This window comes from Notechis scutatus, chromosome Z (genome assembly GCF_049901735.1).
Source record: "Notechis scutatus isolate UNSWTSFEM ecotype Mainland chromosome Z, rNotScu1.2, whole genome shotgun sequence".
Classification (NCBI taxonomy): Eukaryota; Metazoa; Chordata; class Lepidosauria; order Squamata; family Elapidae; genus Notechis; species Notechis scutatus.
The window spans coordinates 16,146,897-16,168,124 of record NC_142025.1 but is presented as its reverse complement, the minus strand read 5'-3'; the positions used below and the strand labels follow the sequence as shown (position 1 = coordinate 16,168,124).

Genomic DNA, 21,228 nt, shown 5'->3' with positions numbered 1-21,228 from the left:
AAAGGGGAGAGAGAGAGAAAGGGAAAGGGAGGGGGAGAGAGGGGGAGAAAGACACAAAGAGAGGGGGACACACACAGAAAGAGAGAGAGAGAGAGGGAGAGAACACTACTGGCAAAGAATTAAGAACTTTCTGTATTATAAGTTGTTTGATTGTCATTAGTCCTGAAGTCAAGATATTATTGATTTGGGAGGATAAAAAGAAAGATATGAATGGTGTTAGTTCATAAAGCTGCTATCTGTAATTTTTACTAAATATATATGGTATGTATGAGTTTTTAAATTTCAAACTGCAACCTGCCAATATTTATAGATGTAGATGTAAAGGTTTACAAACAGATTAAAGGAAAACACTGCATGTTTTTTTAAATAATAAACAGAGACATTTCCCATGATCAAAAAAGCGCATGGCTGCATGGTTTCTATTTGCAATCATCCCTACTTAAAAATAGGATTTTCATTAGTAGGTCTGTCCTACTGGAATTTAATGAAATATACTCAAGGCAATGCCAATGAATGCTGGCAAATGAACCAAAATGTCAATAAGCAAATTATTCATTTAGCATAAGGGGCAATGCTCTTGCAATGCACTTTAATCTGTAGAGAAGATAAATAGGTACAAAAACTAGCAAGCTGAAAAGTATAAGCTATTCAATATTTGCTACTTGAGGAATGTGAGATACTAGCTCAATAGCTTTTGGTGTGTGTGTGTGTGTACACTTTTGAGTCATTATATTGTCACCTATAATGGCCTAGAGAAGTATGTTTTCCTTGCAAGATTTTTCGGAAGTGGTTTGCCATTGCCTTTGTCTTCCTAGAACTGAAAAAAAGGCCTGATCCAGGGTCACTCACTGGCTTTGTGTGTCCAAGGTGGGACTAGAACTCACCATCTCCCAGTTTCTACTTTATCCACTACTCTACACCATACTGGAATAATACCAAGCAGTACAATGTCAAAATTCTATGATTTTGGAAGTCCATTTTACTTATGTTACAATCTTAAATGAAGAGTAGGGAACCTGTAGATAGAACTTTACCTCTTAGGAGATCCAGCCATATGGCCACTAGTGAGGGACATTATGAACTTAGCAACCTCTGGAGCACACACCTCTCCTGAAGACACACTTTCACATGGTCCTCTATATGAATTGGCTCATAAATGATATACTTTTCTGCCAGAATATCTTGGGTCTATTTTATCTGAGACATGGGAGTTGAAGTCAAAGAAGTACGAGGCAGATTGCATTAGATGTACAATCCTTTAATTTACATATAAACTCTACTAATGCATAAAGCACAGAATTGCCTATATACCATTGAGATACAAAATCCTCCCTAGAGATTGTGATATAAAGTTAATACCAATACAGCTGGTAAATGCGGACGTTGAGAATCCCTGGTGAGGCTTAGCACCTGGACATAGCAAAATACACCCAGATAATCACAAGAGATTATCAGCTACCAGATAATTGTCATCCTCCTACACTAACAAATATAGGAAAGTGTACTTTCACAAAAATAAAAGTCCAGGCACTTTTTCCTATGCTAAGTACAGTTGTCCCTAAAATTCTCAATCTCTAAGACAAACATATTTAATACTCCAACCAAAGTAAGTGTATATAGTTTTAATTAGTAAAATTAAACTATTCGAATGCAAAGAGGAAACAAATTTTAGATTGCATAGGACTGTTAATTTACTTTTTGGCCAGTAGGTGGCAGTCACCCCTAACTTTTCAGAATGCCTTTTCCCACAATTAGTATGCAATTGTATTGCCCATGTACTGGATTTAAAAAAAAATCTACTTTAACTATTTGAACCTTCTGTTCCTAATGAGCCAGCCCAATTTCTTTTAAGCAACCTTTAGAAGATAATTTTATTACTTTATTATCATTAATTTATTACACTTTATGATAATTCTACCTATTTCATTTGTATTCTCTCTCTACAGTGAAGAAAAGGGATAAATACACAAACAAAACACAACAGCCATCCCAAGAATTACATTTGTGAACATTTCAGGATTTGGTCCAAAAACGTCATTTTCCAGGATCTCTGCATCTTATGTACATTATGCATTAAAATATTGAAAATAATTTTTGGCAAAGTACTTCTAATTTGCTGTAAAACATATCCTCTAGGGTTAATTATTCTCTTGACGAGCCAAAACAGCCTCTCTGCCATCTGATTTGTCTTTTGCTGATTCTGTGGATTTTATTGGAGCAGGTTTTGTCCGGCTTCAACAGCTGAAATTACAAGAGATAAAAGGAAACAAACACAATAAGTCATCTTGAAAAGCACAAGAAAGAGGAAGTTAACTTGCCACTTGAGTTCTCCTTCAGTAATGCAGGGTTGTTGTTTTTTTACGTGTGTGGGTGTGGGTGCGTGTATGGCAAAAAAAATAATTAATGATTTCAAAGCTCCTAAAGTTTATGTTCAAGTTCTAGAGGAGGAAAAGGAGAAGGGCCATCCTTAGTTGTTAACTCTCAATACATTAATGGATATATGTCATTTCTTAGCAATAATTATAATTTATTTACTTCCCATTTGTTTGTTCAATTTTCATGGCTGCCCATCTCAAACAATAACTCTTGGCAGCTTTTAATCTGAATCCTTGATATAGAAATACCCAAGTCCAACCCTGCTTAGCTTTAAACAGTAAAACTGGCCACCTCTTGACGTTAAGAGCACTAGAATTACCCCCTTCACTGATAGCCTAATTTAGGATAGAGAAGGAGAAATGCTGGCTTCCAGGTTTTATACCTCTCATCATTGGAATGATGGCTAAAGAGTCCTGGGAAAGAGTTCAGAAGTTTCTGAAATTCAGTAGGCATCTTGAGATTGGCAAGTTCCCCTTCTCTGTGATCTTTACTGCTCCATGTACCCCTTATCCAATTTCTGATTCTACCATTTAGCAAACTGGCAGCCCCAGGTCCTGAGAAACTACCAAGTGGCTGCCTGTTTCTGTAAGCTGCTCACCTAGTTTGCTTTTTTCCTACCACAGAAACCACTACGCATTCAAATCAACCCAAAATGCAAGCTTTCTTGCGCTTCAAACTAGGGTTTAAAATACATGTGTACAGAGAGCAAGAAAGAATGGCAGGACCTCAGAACCTTAAAAGCTTATTTGAGCAAAGCAAAGCAAAAACAAAACAAAAATGGTCTGGTTGGTTAGCAGCTTTGTCCATGAAGCAGCAGTTAGTGTGACTGAAGAATTCAGAAATATAATTGGTCTGCAAAAATGCTTTAAACTGGAGCAATTCTAAGTAGACCATTGGCTACCTGTAGAGCATTTAGAAATTTCTCTCTCATCCCACCCCTCCCCATAATACTCTAACCTTGGCCCTACGTGCCTTTAGTCTGATTAACAAAGCTAGGAAAAGCTGGTTAAAAGGCTGTTCTTTTCCTCTGGATTCACTAACTGTTACAAGTCTCCCTTTAAAAAAAAAAGCCTTACATTCTTTTAATTGAACAACTTTTGAAGCTCCATGGTGGCAAATTGGTCTAACAAGAGAAACTGGGCAGTAGAAAGAATTTTCTAAAGAAAGAAACCCCCCAAACCCTCTATACAAGACATTTACAGACAAGAGATCAAAGTTTTGTGGGGGGTTTTTTGTTTAAATTGTCTCTAAAGGAGGTAAGATCCCTACAGATTAACTTTATTCATTTAGTTCTGTTTAAAAGAGATGCTCTGAGTAATTGGGGTAGACAGGTAAAAAGTTCATCTGTTGTTGTAAAGCAGTCTAATTCTATTGCTTCCCACTTCAATTAATGCTTGCCTTGATGGGTTAGGTGGGCAGAGAAACCTTCTTTTCCTAGACCATTTGATGTCCATGGAAGACCATGTGATCTCTTATAAACACATTTACAGAATCCATAAATAAAAGCCCCCACAGTTCTCAGCTTATTTTTCCATCATAAAACAACTTTTCTCAACTTTGGCCTGCTGGACAGGAAAGTGCAAGCACACAATGGCAACCCATTAAAAAAGGATAACACATAATGCTCCCACATTGGCAGATATCACAATAGACTCGTGGGATGGAAATGCTATTCTTCCAGATTACTGCAGGATAAAGCAAGAGTTCCTGAAGACCCCCAAAAGCCTTCACCCCAAATAAGCTTCATTCCCAATCAAGATGCTGCTAACTGGGAATTCTAGCATATCCCACAATATATGGAGAAACCACCCTACCTTGCAAGTCCAGATTACAGGCAGATCATCATGGAGAAAACATGGCTAAGAGTGACATTGACTTGATGGTCAATCAACCCACCACTTAGAATTAACACCTTGACAGATGTAGCCCTGTCCACTTTGCTCTATGATGTGATGAAAAGCCATTGCTTTATAACTTCTGGACTCTGTCCAGTTACCAACAAAGGAGAATATTGGCAGCTCAAGTGTTGAAATGAGCACTGGTGATGAGCACTAGTTTAGGTAATGGAACATCTGCAAGAAAATAACCAAGCTCAGAGAGCACCAAAGACCACTCTGTCGAGTTATAATTTCAAAGTTAAACATTAAGAATTCTTGACTACGTATTTTTAGACTCCAGCAACTACCTTTTTCCAGCCAACATCACCAACAGCCAAAAATGTTGATAGCTGGACCCGATGATCTCAGGTTCTGAAAATGCCTCTGTGGATTTTACTGAAATATGTCAAGGCATTTATTTGAGCAGTACTCTGAGGAAACATCTGTATTTTTCAAAAGTCAAGAATTAAAAATAACTAGGAGAGCAACAAGGGAGCATTGCCCCTCCCAAACAAATCATTTGACATGATTTTATTGACAAAATAGAATACTCAAACTTTCGCTCTTAGGCAAGAGCCATGGGAGTAAGCCTCTAAATTTTTTTTTCTTTAAACAAAAGAAATTTACAGACTGTATAGTATTTGGAATATATACATATTTTACACATTTTGTACAAGGTACCAATAATTATATAAATACATCCTTTAAACATAATAAACCCGTATTTACTGGGGGGGGTGTACAATTAAGACATGATTTGAGCACATGATTTTAAGGCATCTGCCAGTTTTTGTGGTTGTTGGCATTGAAATAAAGGTGGGGGGGGATTCTTAAGGGACTCTTCCACCCCTGCAGGTCAATTAGCCTTAGAGACATCCCTTCACATTGTATCAAGACTTTTGAGGGATGGACAGGAAGAGTCCTACTGGGCCAAAGGGCTTGTGCTGGCTGAAGACAAATAAGGCAACTCTTGTCTCCAGAAAATTCTTATACCAACAACACAAAAACATGCAGCTTTGACATGGAAAGGTTGACTAACAAGGAACAGAGGAAGAGGCTGAGGACAATGATTCTGGCACTTGGGCCTCTGGAACTGCCCTGCTCCTTAGGGAGGTTTCTTCTCAAAGAGAGATGGATGGGCACCATATTCCTCTGTTCCAAACTCCAGATTTTACACCTGGGACAAAGGCATTTGTTTAGGGTAGGAAACCGAACTGGCAGTGCCAGACCTCCAAGTCAAACCAGTGCTGACATCGCTGTACATAGACCCCCCTCCACCCCCCAGCCCTCCCACAGCGGCAGCAGACCCTAGGCCCCCACCTCCTCCCCTGACTCCAATGCTCCCCACCACGGCAACTGCGGTCCCTTTGCTAGCCCAACAGCAGCGGGTGCACAGTGCCCTCCAGGACTCCAGCGTCTTTCCAGACCAGACCCAAACTCCAGAGGTGATGCCAACCACTAGGCACATGAAGTACTTGAGCATAAAAACTGCATAGTCTGGCCGGCGGGCTTGGTCAGGCTCTTGGTCCCGCAGGCAGGGACAGTTGTGTGTGGCTTCCCAGTGGGGGCGGTTATGCTGCTCGTAGAAAAGGCAAGCCACCACACTGGCAGCAGGCACTGTGTAGAGCACAGTGAAGAGGCCCAGGCGGATCATGAGCTTCTCCAGCTTGTGCGTCTTGGTGGGGCCCCCTTGCTGCTTGATGACACTCCTGATGCGGAAGAGGGAGACAAACCCAGCCAGCAAGAACATGGAGCCGATGGCCAGGTAGATAAGCAAAGGGGCCAGCACAAACCCTCGCAGGTTCTCTAGGCTCTGGTTGCCCACGTAACAGATCCCAGCCACGGGATCTCCATCCACGGAACTGAGAGCCAGCACTGCAATGGACTTGATGCTGGGAAGTAACCAAGCCGCAAGGTGGAAGTACTGAGCATAACTCGCAATGGCCTCGTTACCCCACTTCATGCCTGCCGCCAAGAACCAGGTGAGTGACAGGATAACCCACCAGATGGAGCTGGCCATGCCAAAGAAGTAGACCAGAAGGAAGACGATGGTGCACAGAGCCGGGCCCGTGCTCTCGTAGCGCACGTGCTCAGCCACCGCCAAGTCGGGCTGTAGCTCCGCGGCTCCGCCAGCTGCTCCGCGGCCTCCCACCGCGGCCGCGGCCGCCCCCGCAGCGCCTCCAGCGGGGCCCGCCGGTCCTGCTCCTGCCGCCGCTGCCGCCGCCGCCGCTCCGCCGCTACAAGCCACTTTTTCGTGGCCAGCGACTAAGCGCACCAAATAGCCCAGCGAGACGAAGAGGTAGCAGGCGGCCAGGAAGATGATGGGCCGCTCCGGGTACTTGAAGCGCTCCATGTCGATCAGGAAGGTGGAGACCGTGGCGAAGGTGGAGATGAAACACAGGATGGACCACAGGCCGATCCAGAAGGCGGTGAACGCGCGCTCGTCCGCGCTGAAGAAAGGGTTGTGGCACGGCAGGGCGCAGTTGGCGATCTGGCCCGTCTTGACCCTGTTGTAAAGCGGGTGGCGTTCGCTGGAGACCGACACCATCGGCGCCCGGCACTGGCAGCCCGGCTCGCAGGGGGTTGGAGGGCGACCCTTGCGGAGCGGGGGATCCGCGGCGGACGGAGGCGGCACCACAGCCCCGGAGCCCCTGCCAGTCCCGCCGCCTGCCGGCTTTCGGTGCGGCGGCTTGGGCTGCGGCTGCGGCGCGGCGGTCGCGAGATCGGTGTGGTTGTAGTCCATGCAAAGCATGTCCTGGTTGCCTTGCTCGGGCAGGCGGTCGCAGCGCATGCGGTCCGGCCAGGCGAAGCCGTACTGGCGCATGAGAGGCGCGCAGCCGGCCTTGGCCCGCTCGCAGACGCTGCGGCAGGGCGGCAGTGGCTTCTTGTAGTTCTCCAGACAGATGGGCGTATACATGCTGCACAGGAAAAAGCGCAGGTCCGCCGAACACTGGATCTCTACCAAGGGCCAGAACTGGTGGACTTCCAGCCCCGCCTCGTCCTGCGTATCGTGGTTGAACTGGTTGGGCATGTAAGTGTAGTTGTAGCCGATGCCTTTGCACAGCGGCACGGTGATTTCCTGGCAGGACAGCTCCTTGGCGGACGAAGAGCCCGCTGCTACCGCAGCTGCTGCTGCCGCAGCGGCGGCGGCGGCGGCGGCGGAGCTAGGTTGCCTTTGCAGCGGCGACCAGGCAGGCAGGAAGAGCAGCAGAAAAGCGACGGTCAACAGGTAAGTGCGAGGCTCCATGCTCGGCGAAGTAAGTCCGCCCTCCGACCTGGAAACGAAGTGGCGTCCTCGGCTCCGAATTCACTGGGCGGCTAAGCTCCCGGCTTCCTGAAGCTCATCTCTCTCCTCCTCGCCGCCGAGCTAGGATGAGAGACGCGGCGCTTGGCTGCTGGGGCTACGGCGGCTTCTTCGTCTCTGGCTGTGGGGGGTGTCTTCTCAACTTTCCTTCAGCTGCGCGCCGTGTCAAAGATGGCTGAGAACCCCCCGAAGACGCAGCCCTTCAGCCGCTCCGCCAGACCGGTTCAGCGAAAGCGCCCCGAGAAAGCTTGTCCTTCTAGGCGGGTTGCGGAAGACCCGCTTTTGTGGCGCTCCGGAGAAGCTAAGCCACCTGAGCAGCTCTGTAAACGTCCACAGCAGTAACGCCGCCGTCCCCACTCGGCCAACTTCTAATTCTCTTCAGCTCCAGCAGCGGTGGATGCGCTCTCGGGCTATTTAAAGCAGAAGCAGTCAGGCCCCGCCCCGCCTCTCCCAGCTACCTATCACGAGGGCTCCAGGCGGAGATCCTGGACCCCGACGAAGCCCTTTCGCTTAAGGTGGATCGGCCTTGGCCCCCAGGATTGGCTACAAGCCGATCGCTTCTGGCCCTTTAAAAGATTCACGGCGTGGTATGCGTGTGCGTTTTTTGTTTTAAAAACTCCTCAGGTGTAAATGGCTTACTTGACACTTGGGCAGGTAAGTTCTCAAATAAACGAATAAAGACGTATGGCATCTGAGCTCCTGAGAGTTAATTTAATCAGTTCTTCATTTTCTGTCCCGAGTGTGAAGACCTTTTGTAAAGTTCAACTTCACAGCCATAGCCTGGATGACTGACAATCTCCATAGACGTTTCTAAGCATCTCATTAAACCAAGTGGTTTCCTCCCCGCTCCCAAACACTCTCGGTTTCTCTTCTCCCTCCCTCCTCCATTTTATTCCTGGATATTTTGGATTTCTGACAGGCTGTATCAAAACACCTGAGAAAGCCGTTTTTATTTATTAATTAAATTAAATTGATTTTTAAAGCTTCTTGACTCCAAGAACACCACCTTACAATATTAATCTAAAAATAATATTAACATATATATCCCTAACCCTCGAAACCCACCAAACCATTCCGATTGGATGCAACATGCGAGGCATCGTGTTTTAAGGATTACATTTCCTCCCCCTCCTTTCCTTGAGTTGCTCAGTGTCACCTTTCTGAAAACTCTTTTGCACAGCCTCTCTTAATAGGGAGTTTCCCTTGGATTTCAGTCCAGCACACCGATTTTGGAAATTCCAAACATCTGGAAGGCAATAGGTTGGGGGAAAAAACCCCCACATGATTTTACTACCAAGGGGGATTCCCCCATTTCCAGAACTGGAATTTGGAATAACTCAGAAAAAGCTGCTCTTCCATCTTTCTTCGTGAACTAATTTCATGAAGTTGCTTAGAGGCTCTTTCAGAAACCTGTGCAATAATCTGCATATGGTAACTACATTAAGTAAGATAAATCTCATTTCTTGTTGGGATTGCCATTTAGCTTGTGGGATAGACATTTAGCTATTGACAGTTTCCTAGTATGATTTGATTGCTTTTGTACTCTATGACTATTATTAAGTGTTGTACCTTATGATTCTTGACGAATGTATGTTTTCTTTTATGTTGACCGAGAGCATTTGCACCAAGAAAAATTCCTTGTGTGTCCAATCATACTTGGCCAATAAAAGAATTCTAATTCTTCCCCAAAAGACTTTGGGTATTTGGCGCAGAAGTCTTCATATCTGAAATATGCTCATTGATAATCAGTGGGGTTTGAGATAGTTATGACAGATCTTGTTGATTGGTATGTTTTAATAAGATCTGGTGTCTGGTAGAAGTCAAAATAAACAGAACTAATTGTACTTGTCATAAGATAATGCCATCAATTTTCCCCCCACCCCCCATGATAAGCTCATTAAGAAGGCAATCCCATTTATCCGAATGGCACTTATCTCCTCTTGGTTTAAGACCACAATTTACACAGCAGCCTTCCTAAAATTCATGAAATCTACAATATACAAGATTTAAGCCCATCACCACAGTGGTGGTGGGGATTATAGAAGCTGAGATCCAGCACATGCATTTGCCTCCAGTTCTGATTCTCTTCCTACTCTTGAGAAGGACTGTATAAATCATGTTATAAATCAGAGGTCTCCAAACTTGGCAACTTTAAGACTTGCGGACTTCAACTCCCAGAATTCTCCAGCCAGATATGCTGGCTGGAGAATTCTGGGAGTTGAAGTCCGCAAGTCTTAAAGTTGCCAAGTTTAGGGACCCCTGTTATGAATGCACAAAGTAGGCTGCATTTGTCTAGCTGTCAATTCTGCCTGGCTGGGTTTGAACATCTAAAGATGGTGATGTGGTTTCAGTTGCTTCTCGTACAAATTTGTGGGTTGAGAAAAGGGCTTATTAAGACGAGAAATTAAATTTCTGCTTTGCCTCCTCCAACTCTTGCTTTGAGTCTGGCTCCCTTGTGAACTTTGCATCGGACAGCTGCCCCTTCCAGTCAGGATGTAACTGGATCCTCCAGTCCGCTTTGGCTCTGACTTCATGGCCAAGATCTATACTGTTCCTTTCTCCAGCTGTTGCTGCCAAAGGTTTTACTCTTAGTCTCAAGAGAGGGGAAGAAAGAAAATGGGCACTTCAATAATTTTCTCCAACTTACTGCTCTCCCGAAGCAGGGATCTCTAAAACGTGATAACTCTAAAACTTGTGGACTTCAAGTCACAAGTCTTAAAAAGTTGCAAGGTTGGATTTGCCAAGGCTGAATTCTGGTAGTTGGAGTCCACAAGTCTTAAAAAGTTGCAAGATTGGAGTTGCCAAGGCTGAATTCTGGGAGTTGGAGTCCACAAGTCTTAAAAAGTTGCAAGATTGGAGTTGCCAAGGCTGAATTCTGGGAGTCGGAGTCCACAAGTCTTAAAAAGTTTCAAGGTTGGAGTTGCCAAGGCTGAATTCTGGGAGTTGGAGTCCACAAGTCTTAAAAAGTTGCAAGATTGGAGTTGCCAAGGCTGAATTCTGGGAGTCGAGTCCACAAGTCTTAAAAAGTTTCAAGGTTGGAGTTGCCAAGGCTGAATTCTGGGAGTTGGAGTCCACAAGTCTTAAAAAGTTGCAAGATTGAGTTGCCAAGGCTGAATTCTGGGAGTTGGAGTCCACAAGTCTTAAAAAGTTGCAAGATTGGGTTACCAAGGCTGAATTCTGGGAGTTGGAGTCCACAAGTCTTAAAAAGTTGCAAGATTGGATGTTGCCAGGCTGAATTCTGGGAGTCGAGTCCACAAGTCTTAAAAAGTTGCAAGGTTGGAGTTGCCAAGGCTGAATTCTGGGAGTTGGAGTCCACAAGTCTTAAAAGTTGCAAGATTGGAGTTGCCAAGGCTGAATTCTGGGAGTTGGAGTCCACAAGTCTTAAAAAGTTGCAAGATTGGAGTTGCCAAGGCTGAATTCTGGGAGTCGGAGTCCACAAGTCTTAAAAAGTTGCAAGGTTGGAGTTGCCAAGGCTGAATTCTGGGAGTCGGAGTCCACAAGTCTTAAAAAGTTGCAAGATTGGAGTTGCCAAGGCTGAATTCTGGGAGTCGGAGTCCACAAGTCTTAAAAAGTTTCAAGGTTGGAGTTGCCAAGGCTGAATTCTGGGAGTCGGAGTCCACAAGTCTTAAAAAGTTGCCAAGGTTCAGATCCATGTACCAATGCATTTAACTCCATTCTGGTCAAAAGGAATTAACATTCTTTCCACTGGAAAATCATTAAGTTGGGAAATCCATAAAGCAAATCTTTAATTAAATCAATTAAAGCAAAACTTAATAAATCTTCATCTGGTTTCAGATTTGGTATTTGGAAATGTGCAAGGATGAAAACAGATTATACATTAAAAAAATGACGGTCGACAAATGGGAAGCTATAGCAATATTTTTTTAAAAAAATTGACTGCAGTCCTATATTACTTTATAAAACCAACTGAACTCAGTAGGACTTAAGAGGCATAAGATTGCATTGTTCATACATCCATTTCCCTGAAATTTTGGTTAAAGTAGCCAACCAAAGTTAAGCACACAATAACTGTGGCTATTGTGTTGAAATATATATGGCAAGGTAAGAAAGCAAGAATAAAGTTAAAACTTTTGCAAGATGCTAGAATAAGAGGAGGATTTTGTTTGCCTAATTGGGAGTTTATTACCAAGCTACAAATTTGATGTGGGTTAAGGAATGGATAACATTAAGAAATACTAGATTATTGACATTAGAAGGACATGATTTGTTGTTGGGGTGGCATGCTTTTTTATGGTATAAAGGAACTAAAAACACAGGGGTACTTTTAGAAGACATTATATACGGGAGTCTCTGTGGTTAAACTGGGAGAAGATTAAAAGACAATGTTATTTGAAAATTCCAGTCTGGCTATCGACTATTGGAAGCATTTTCTTATCCTATAATATACAAAAAGGAACAAACAGTTAGATATGGTGAAATATTGAATGAAAAGGGTGAACTTAAATCTATACAAAAACTAGAGGAACAAGGTATAACGATGAATTGGTTTTCATATGCTTAAACACATTCAAGGTATGATAAAAATTCTAAAACAGAAGGTTTCTACGATAAACTGACTGACTTAGATAAGATTTTGACAGGTACTGATGAAAAGGTGATTAAAAAATTGTATGGATATTTATTAGAAATTAAACTAGAAGAAGAACAAGTTAAAGAAACTATGATTGCTTGGGGGAAGAATTTTGGATACGGATTGATCTAGAGAAATGGCAAAAATTGTGGTCTCAAAATTATAAAATGACAATGTCAACAGCATATAAAGAAAATTTGTATAAGATGTTTTACAGGTGGCATTTCCCCCCTACAAGAATAGCAAGAATGTTCAAGAATAAATCTCGAAATTCTCGAAAAATGTTGGAAATGTCATCAGACACCTGGCTCATATGTGGTGAGACACCATATGTGGTGGACTTGTGCGGATGCTAAAAAATACTGGACTAAAATCCACACGTGGTTGGAAAAAATGACAAAAAAAACATAGATTTGAAACCAGAGATATTTTTATTGGGAATTTTACCTGAAATATATAGTAAAGACTTGAAATACCTGATTGTAAATGTATTAACAGCGGCTAGGATTGTATTTGCTAAAAACTGGAAAAATGAGAAAATACCATCACAGGAGGAAATCATTAAGAAAATATTGGAATGTGCTGAAATGAGTAGATTGACATTTGAAATTAGAGAACAAGATGATAAACAATTTTATAAAATTTGGGATCTATTCTATCAATGGTTGGACAATAAAATATAGTAATGGAATATGTAGACTTTTAGAAAATAATAAATATATAAAGATGTATTCTTTTCTTATTATATCTACAAAATGATTCTAGGAGAGATCTGGGATGATAATATGAATTGTCATAAAACAAATTAAGTAAAATATGATCATTTTGTAAAACATGAATGAATAAAAGTATAGTCAAATGATTGATTAATAATGATATTAATGTATTTAATATTTGATTGAAAATACAAGATTATATACAATGTAATTATAATTGAAGACTATGAAATGGAAGCACAAAACAATTTGTAAACCAATCGGCACACTGTATGTACATATATGGAAGATGATGTTTTTATGTTTTAAAAACCAATAAAAGTTTTTTTAAAAAAAGAAATATGCAATTCTACATGTAACAGCTCTTCAAAATGATAAAGTATTCACGTGCTGATGAAAAATAATGGCTGCCCACTGCTCCTATCCATTGTATATATTGGCTTTATTTATGTAGTGCATTTCATCCCAATTTACTCATTGGAATAGATGTGTGTCAATGGAACAATCATGATGTTGCAGGAAAGCAAGCCACATTTTTATTCACAATGTTGTATAAAATCAACCATTCATGATATGGATGGCAAATAATTCCAGCAGGATTTAAATTACAATAGAAAAAATGGCAGTGTGGTCTAGTGGTTAAAGAACTAAGGCTAGAACTAAGATTTTGAGTTCTTGTAATCCCCCTTAAGCATGAAAAGCTGGCTGGGTGACTTTGGGCCAATCCCCAGGAAACTATGAATTCTAGTCCCATCTGAGCCATGATAGCCAACTGAGTGATGTTGGGCCAATCACCACGAAACTATGGCTTCTAGTCCCATCTTAGCCATGATAGCCAGCTGAGTGATGATGGGCCAATCCCCAAGAAACTATGGCTCCTAGTCCTACCATAGCCATGAAGGAAGGCTGGCGTTGGGCCAATCCCCAAGAAACAATGGATTCTAGTCTCACCGTAGCCATGAAAGCCAGCTAGGTGACTTTGAGCCAATCGCTTTCTTTCAGCCCAACTTTCCTCGCAGGGTTGCTGTTGTGGGGAAAATAGGATGATGAAGAAAAAATAGGTATTGTGGTCACCTTGAATTATTTTTAAAAAATAATAAAAAATGGAATAAGTAAATAATTAAAAAAGGGATTTGCATGGTAAGGGAAGATTGGCTTGTGGATCAGGAGCTTCATTGCTTTAATGAAAGTTAAAGCTTTAAAGAATTAAACTTTTCCTTTACTTTTTCTGTGTAAGAATTCAGTCTTCCCTTCTCAAATTGGGAGAACTCTAGAGCCTTCCCCCCCCCCCACCATTCCTGTTATATCACCTGGAGGTAAAACCATCTTTTCTTCCACTTGGACAACATAAACTTACTAGGTAAGCAAGATATTAGCACCCTGGATATAATCTGAGTAGTTAACTCTGCCCTCTTCACAACTGCAGACGAGGAAGCAATTCAACATTTCCATTCTCATCTGCGCCAGACAAATTATTGCTTGTTTTACTTCAGCCTGTAAAGCATTTCTTAAAGATGCTAAGCTCAGTAATGAGGAGCTTGGTTGTCATTTCCAATCAACACAGGAAGAAAACTGATCCCACCAACTTTTGAGCCTTAATGTGGATTAAAGAATTTAGCCAGTCTGGCAGATAGTTTGGTGTATGTTGGTGTGTGTGTGTGTTTGAGAGAAAGAGAGAGAGAGAGAGGGAGGGAGGGAGAGGGAGGGAGAGGGTGAGATTGAACTAAAAGTGACATGAAATCTAACAGGTATGTTCTATTCATATGGTTCACATGTATATTGAACTTTGCAAGCTTAAAAGGCTATTGCATATACTATTGGACAAAGGAAACTAACAGATTTGTAGATTTATGGAGTCTTAATATAATTGAGGAAAAGTGGGAAATATAGTTCAGTACTAGTAAGAGTATAGAAACCCCCCCCCCCCATCTTTGCTATCTTTGACAAGTTCAAGTTTCTGGGGATGGACAAATTATAGCAAAAGACTTTTGAAGAATAAGGGAAAAATATTTGTAAGTCAGGGTTGAAATGAAGGGGTCCTTGGTGCTATCTGAGCTTACTTGTTTTCTTGAAAAAGTTTCATTACCAAAACTAGGTAACATCATCAATGCTGATCACTAGCACTGATGATGTTACTTAGTTTGTTTTCTTGCAAACATTTAGAATCCCTCACTTTTGAAGAAGCTGGCTGATGAGATTGGAGAACCTTTTGACTAATCTTCAAGAAATGAGTTTGGAAGACAGCAACCACTATGACCAAAGACTTGAAAATCGAATGTAGGAAGAATGATTACAGGAGATCTGTATGTTTTAGCTTTGAAACTGAGAAAAGGACAGGCTCAATATTATGGGGAATTCTGGAGAACAGCTTGTTAACAACAGCTGCATTTTCCTTTGCTGGAGATTTTGGATGGCCCCAATGGATCAATATTAGATGACCTATTAAATGGCATCCAATTATGGCCATATGCTTGTCTTAACCATGCTTTGGGGCATATACTCCTAAGCATGCAAACTGGCTTCATATATTCTAATCACAGCTTAGTTTGAGTTTAGAATAATGTTTCTCAATCTTGGCAACTTTTAAGGCATATATGCATCAACTCCCATCCAAAACTGGGAGTTGAGGTCCTCGCCTCTTAAAAGTTGCCAAGGTTGATAAGCACTGGTTTAACATTAACTAAGCCAGATATAAAGGATGGTTTATGAATTAGTGGTTGGTAAACTATGTTTTAGGAATTAAGAGCGTTGTGGAAATCTAACCAATTGTGGCTTTGTCAAATGATGTTTAAGCAAACTCTGGATTAGTGCAGTCCTATGAAAAAAAGAGTAAGAGTCCATCGGAGTTAGGTAGCTTATACATAAATAGTTGCTAAACGTTATATTGAAAAATAAACTCCTAATGACACCGGGGACTCTATCCGCCAGCGTATGGCATTCACAGAGAAAATCGCTTCGGATCATAGATTCCTACATACATAAGCCGAAAATGAACTAGCAATCTTAGCGCTCGCTGGTCGCCTGCAAAGAACAGACACAGAATTTTGTTTTGGTCGAATATTTTCTCCACCTTTGGCGAACCTTGCGCCTCCCGATTTCGCGAATCTCCGACTCCGGTTGCAGTACCAGGACCTTAGCGCGTTACCAGCTTGACGCGCTCAGGCTACCTTAAACGGGCGAAGGGGGTGTGTGGGAAGAGAGGAGGAAGAGGAGAGAGAGAAAAAAAAGCGAGGTCTGGCAAGAATGCGAGGAAGCCTATTCGCGCTTGTTAGGCCGTCCCAGGGGGTTGTCTTGGTTTTTTCAATAGAGTGTTTATTTCTTAATTGATCTGCTGTTTCGTTTAGCGCTTGCATGGAGCTCACGCTGGGACCGTAATTACTGCCGTCGCGGGAACTGGCGCTCCGCTGTGGAGCCGAGAGGGTGGCGGGGAGGGCAGGTGAAGTGGAGGTGAGGCTGCCTTTCTTAGGAGGCTGAACGGGTTGCGGGTCCGCGCGCGCGTATTCGGGGATGGAAGGGGGGAGATATGGGGGGGAGATATGGGGGGAGTTTTCTGTAAATCTCGGCCCTTTTAAAAGAACAAACGTGGCGCCAATTCTTCTTCGCTGCGCTTGCTTTCTCTCCGCCCGATTTAAGTTCTCCAGCGGGTTTCTTTTCCGACTCCCCTACACCCAACTTTTGAGTAAAGATGCACCGGAGTAAGCTGCGGTGTATAATTAAGTCGTCTTCCGGTGTCTTCTAATTAAAAGGGACCCCAGTGGGTTTCTCCCCGTCCCTCCTCCTTTTAAAAGCGTCATTTTCATCCCTCGTTTTACCGTCTTATTCAAGACTATATTATAAAGCGGCCGAGTTGCAAAAAAGCAGGAATGAAAAAAAGTTGGGTGTCCTGCTTTCTCATATGCGGAGATGAAATTAAAGGATATTTCTCCTAAATGTCAGGATAAGCTGTTTCTTTAGATCCCTCTTTTATTATTTTTGCACATGATTTAAGGCAGGAAACATATCTAAAGGTCCCTCCTCCTATTTTCCTCACAACAACATCAACCCTGTGAGGTGGGTTGGGTTGAGAAAGTGTAACTAGCCCAAGGTCTCTCAGATAGCTTTCATGCCCAAGGCGGGACTAGAACTCACTGTCTCTTGATGATTGGGCCAAAGTCATCTAGTTGGCTTTCATACCTAAAGTGGACTTGAACAGGGGTCTCCAATTTTAAGCCTGGAGGACTTTAACTGCTGGCTGGGGAATTCTGGGAGTTGAAGTCCTCTAGGCTTAAAATTGCCAAGGTTAACTTATGAATGCATAAATGAAATGAACTTATTGAGTTTGCAAGGCACACTAAAGTGCATGGATTGAAGTTGGGCATTTAATGCTACTTAAGGTTGGCTAGTTCTTAGCTCAGGGTGTTGTAGAGAAACAGCAGCTGAATTCAACCTCTGTATGTTTAGTTTGCATATGCATTTGATTTTTTTTCCCAGGGATAGATGAGTTGATTTTTCTTGAGACTGGCTTCCTCAAGATCACACCCCAGCCTTAACCAAACAAGAGCAAGATCCACTCAACTGGGCAGGATTCATTCTCTAGAACAGGGATAATTCTGAATTTATAGCCAAACAAATCTTAAGTAGCATTAAATGCCCAACTTCAATCCATGCACTTTAGTGTGCCTTGCAAACCCAATGTGTTCAGTTCATTTATAGCAATAGCACTTAGACTTGTATACACTTTATACTGCTTTACAGCCCTCTCTAAGCATACTGCTCCCAACAATCTGGGTCCTCATTTTACCCACCTCGAAAGGATGGAAGGCTGAGTCAACCTTGAGCCTGGTGGGATTAGATCTGCCAAACTGCAGTAGGAATAGCTTGCAGTACTGCACTCTAACCACTGCGCCATTGCATTCATAAGTTAAATATCTATGGAGATTCTCAGTCATCCAGGTCAGGGGTCTCCAATCTTGGCAACTTTAAGCAAAGCTGGCTGGGGAATTCTTGGAGTTGAACCAGGCTTAAAGTCTCCTGGTTTCTAGCCTGGTGTCTTCACCACTACCATACTGGTTCTTCTTTATTCAATCTTTCTTGAGCAGAACAAACAATTTTTATTATGTGATTCCTAAACGTGATATTTTTTTGATGCAGTGCACTTTTTTCACTCTGTGGCTGAAGGCAAAGAAAGTAATGCAGTTTAAAAATCTCTGGATTTGATTGTTTCCTGCTGTAACTCATTTCCCCAGTATCTAGACCAGTGCTTCAGAATTGGGAATTGAAGTCCAAATATCTTAAAAGTTACCAAGTTTGTATAGCATTGGCCTACATTGTGGTCTTTTCCTTCCCTAAATTTTCTCATCTATATTTTCTTATCTATATTTTGTTGGGTCATGTCTCTTCCATTATTATGTTTGTAATATATATTATATTCATTAATTAAACTGCTTTATACCATTGCTGTAATGAGCAAGTGGAGAAACCCCCAGGACTAGCTGGGTTCTCTATTAAGTGGCATAAATCTTTTGGGGCCAGAATAGTCAAGTATATTAAGAAATATTTGAGAAGGGAATTTAATCAGGCTTATATTACAGTTATACCGAAAGAATAGAATAGAGTAGAATAGAGTAGAATAGAATAGAATAGAATAGAATAGAATAGAATAGAATAGAATAGAATAGAATAGAATACTTTATGGGCCAAGTGTGATTGGACGCACAAGGAATTTGTCTTGGTGTAAATACTCTCAGTATACATAAAAGAAAAGATACATATGTCAGAAGTCGAGAATCATAAGGTATGACACTTAATGACAGCCATAGGGTACAATAAGCAATCAATCATACTAGGAAACAGTCAATATAAATCGTAAGTATACAAGCGACAGTTATAGTCATACAGTCACAAGTGGGAGGGGATGGGTGCTAAGAAGTGATGACAAGATTTAACAGTAATAGTAGTGCCGACTTTGTAATAGTTGAACAGGGTTGAATGAATTATTTGTTTAGCAGAGTGATGGCTTTCGGGGGAAAAACTGTTCTTGTGTCTAGTTGTTCTGGTGTGCAGTGCTCTATAGCCTCGTTTTGAGGGAAGGAGTTGAAACAGTTTATGTCCGGGATGTGAGGGGTCTGTAAATATTTTCACAGCCCTCTGTTTGACTCGTGCAGTATACAGGTCCTCAATGGAAGGCAGGTTGGTAGTAATTGTTTTTTCTGCAGTCCTAATTATCCTCTGAAGTCTGTGTCTGTCCTGTTGGGTTGCAGAACCAAACAAGACAGTTATAGAGGTGCAAATGACAGACTCAATAATTCCTCTGTAGAACTGGATCAGCAGCTCCTTGGGCAGTTTGAGCTTCCTGAGTTGGTGCAGAAAGAACATTCTTTGTTGTACTTTTTTGATGATGTTTTTGATGTTAGGTGTCCATTTTAGGTCATGTGATATAGTAGAACCTAGAAATTTGAAGGTCTCTACTGTTGATATGGTGTTGTCTAGTATTGTAAGAGGTGGAAGTATGGGAGGATTTATTCTAAAGTCTACCACCATTTCTATGGTTTTGAGTGTGTTCAGTTCCAGATTGCTCCAATTATACCACGAGGCAAGTTGTATAACCTCCTGTCTGTATGCAGATTCATCATTGTCTCGAATGAGACCAATCACTGTTGTGTCATCAGCAAACTTCAGTATTTTAACAGATGGATCGTTTGAGATGCCGTCATTGGTATACAGGGAGAAGAGAAGTGGAGAAAGCACACAGCCTTGGGGGGCCCCTGTGCTGATTGTACAGGTATCAGCAGCTTCACCTGCTGCTTCCTGTCTGTTAGGAAGCTTATGATCCACTTACAAGTGTATTCAGGTACTGCTAGTTGGTTTAATTTACTTAGAAGAGTGTCTGGAATGATGATATTTAATGCTGAACTGAAGTCTACAAAGAGGACCCTTGCGTAGGTATTGGGAGATTCAAGGTATTGTAGGATGTAATGCAGAGCCATGTTAACAGCATCATCTGTTGATCTATTTGCTCAGTATGCAAACTGCATGGGATCTAACAGTGGATCCGTGATGGTTTTCAGGTGGGACAGCACAAGCCTTTCAAAGATTTTCATAACTACAGATGTTAGAGCAACTGGTCTGTAGTAAAGATTAGATTCAAGCGTGCTAGTTATTATCCAGTCTTGTTGATTAAGTTGATACAAAGATTTGAATAGCAGTCTTAGCAAATAGATTAGAACAAGTGATATTGTTTGTTATTAAGAATGATCAAGCAAGAGTGGAGCTTCGCACATGAATACAAGCGCCTCCACTCAAGGTTCCTCCACTCATGTGACTGGAACTTTGTGCATGAGTGCAAAAGTTCCTGCCTCTCACGTGAGTGGACCTTCATGTGCAAGTGCAAACACCGTGCCATTGTTCTGACCCACGCCCTTTTCCAACAAATCAAACACAATCCAAAAGGAACAGAAACCTTTTGATGCTTCTGCAAAATAATTAACTGTGATAAGCACAAGCCTTGCCAAACTGTGCAAGACTGCCAAAAGATAACAGACAAGAAATAATTTGCAATATGAACTTCCGGTTTGTCGGCTTTGCTAGCGGCAGGGATTTGCGATCCTGCGCGATCCCTGCCGCGCTAGCCGCTTTGGTGCCTCCGATCCACGGATCTGGAGGCTAAGGCTGCCATGAAGAGGCAGCCGAAGATAAGGGGGAGCTGGTGAGGGGTTTGGGGATGTTGCAGACCCCCTTCCCAGCCGGCAAAACCCCCTTTTCCCAAGACGGTCGAGCGGCGGTCTGTAATGGCCGCCTCAAAGAAGCCGGAAGCTGGGTAAGATTGAGCAGGATGAAGAGAGGAGAAAGTTGTCAAGAGAAAGTTTTTTGGCTGACCCAGGATTTTAAGAGGCGTTTAATCCTGAGAACTATGGTTTTTTGAACAACACTTCGTTTCCAGAGGAGGATTACAAGCGGCAAAATTGAGTGCTGAAACAGAAATTAATTGCAATAAGGCTTTAAAGTATAGATTGGAGGTTTTTTCCTTTCCCTTTGATACCTCCCCAGGAAGAGAAAGTGAGAACTTTGTGTATTGTTTGGACTGATTGACTCTCTCTGGAACTTTTGGGAATTGCTCTAACTTTTGAAACATTTTGGTTGTTTTAAGAAGAAGAATAAAGAATGGCTTTATCTGTTGATGAACTTAGAGAATATGAAGAAAGAAAGGACGCAGTGAAGGAAACCTTCCTTTTTTTAGAAATGGTGCTTGTTAATTATCAAATACAGCAACAGATGGAGGAAATGGAAGGAGAAGAAGAAGAAGAAGACGCCATCTTCAATGAATCTAAAAATTTAGTTAAGAGAGAAAGGAGAAAGAAAGGAAGGAAAATGAAGGACTTAAGACTT

The 21,228-nt window shown here is 42.1% G+C and overlaps 1 protein-coding gene and 1 long non-coding RNA gene across 7 annotated transcripts in view; one reads left to right on the top strand and one right to left on the bottom strand.

The window, feature by feature from the left end:
- Positions 1-1,242: 1,242 nt before the first annotated feature.
- Positions 1,243-8,240, bottom strand: FZD8 (frizzled class receptor 8). Of its 5 annotated transcripts, XR_015746057.1 has the most exons (3): positions 4,562-8,240; positions 4,191-4,448; positions 1,243-2,241 (listed from the first exon to the last, which is right to left on the bottom strand). XR_015746057.1 is itself a non-coding variant. In XM_087947857.1 (2 exons), the coding sequence occupies exons 1-2, from the start codon at positions 7,498-7,500 to the stop codon at positions 2,210-2,212; spliced, it is 1,959 nt and encodes a 652-aa protein (XP_087803983.1). In that variant the 5' UTR covers positions 7,501-8,240; the 3' UTR covers positions 1,243-2,209. The 5 variants fall into 5 exon arrangements, 2 of the variants coding, with proteins under 2 accessions (XP_087803983.1, XP_087803984.1); XR_015746055.1 differs by having other exon boundaries at positions 1,243-4,448; XR_015746056.1 differs by lacking the exon at positions 4,191-4,448.
- Positions 8,241-16,099: 7,859 nt separating this feature from the next.
- LOC113414970 (uncharacterized) overlaps positions 16,100-21,228 on the top strand; it is a 73,272-nt gene continuing 68,143 nt past the window's right edge. For both annotated transcript variants that reach the window (XR_015745614.1, XR_015745615.1), the window contains exon 1: positions 16,100-16,311. This is a non-coding gene — a long non-coding RNA (uncharacterized LOC113414970). The remainder of the gene's footprint in view (positions 16,312-21,228) is intronic.

What these genes read in the sequence shown, in the direction of transcription:
- FZD8 (XM_087947857.1), bottom strand. Translation starts at nt 7,500, where the DNA reads ATGGAGCCTCGCACTTACCTGTTGACCGTCGCTTTTCTGCTGCTCTTC. An exon ending in CATTGGAGTCAGGGGAGGAG is followed by an intron (nt 2,242 to 5,573) that starts GTGGGGGCCTAG and finishes TTGTAATTTCAG; the next exon opens with CTGTTGAAGCCGGACAAAAC.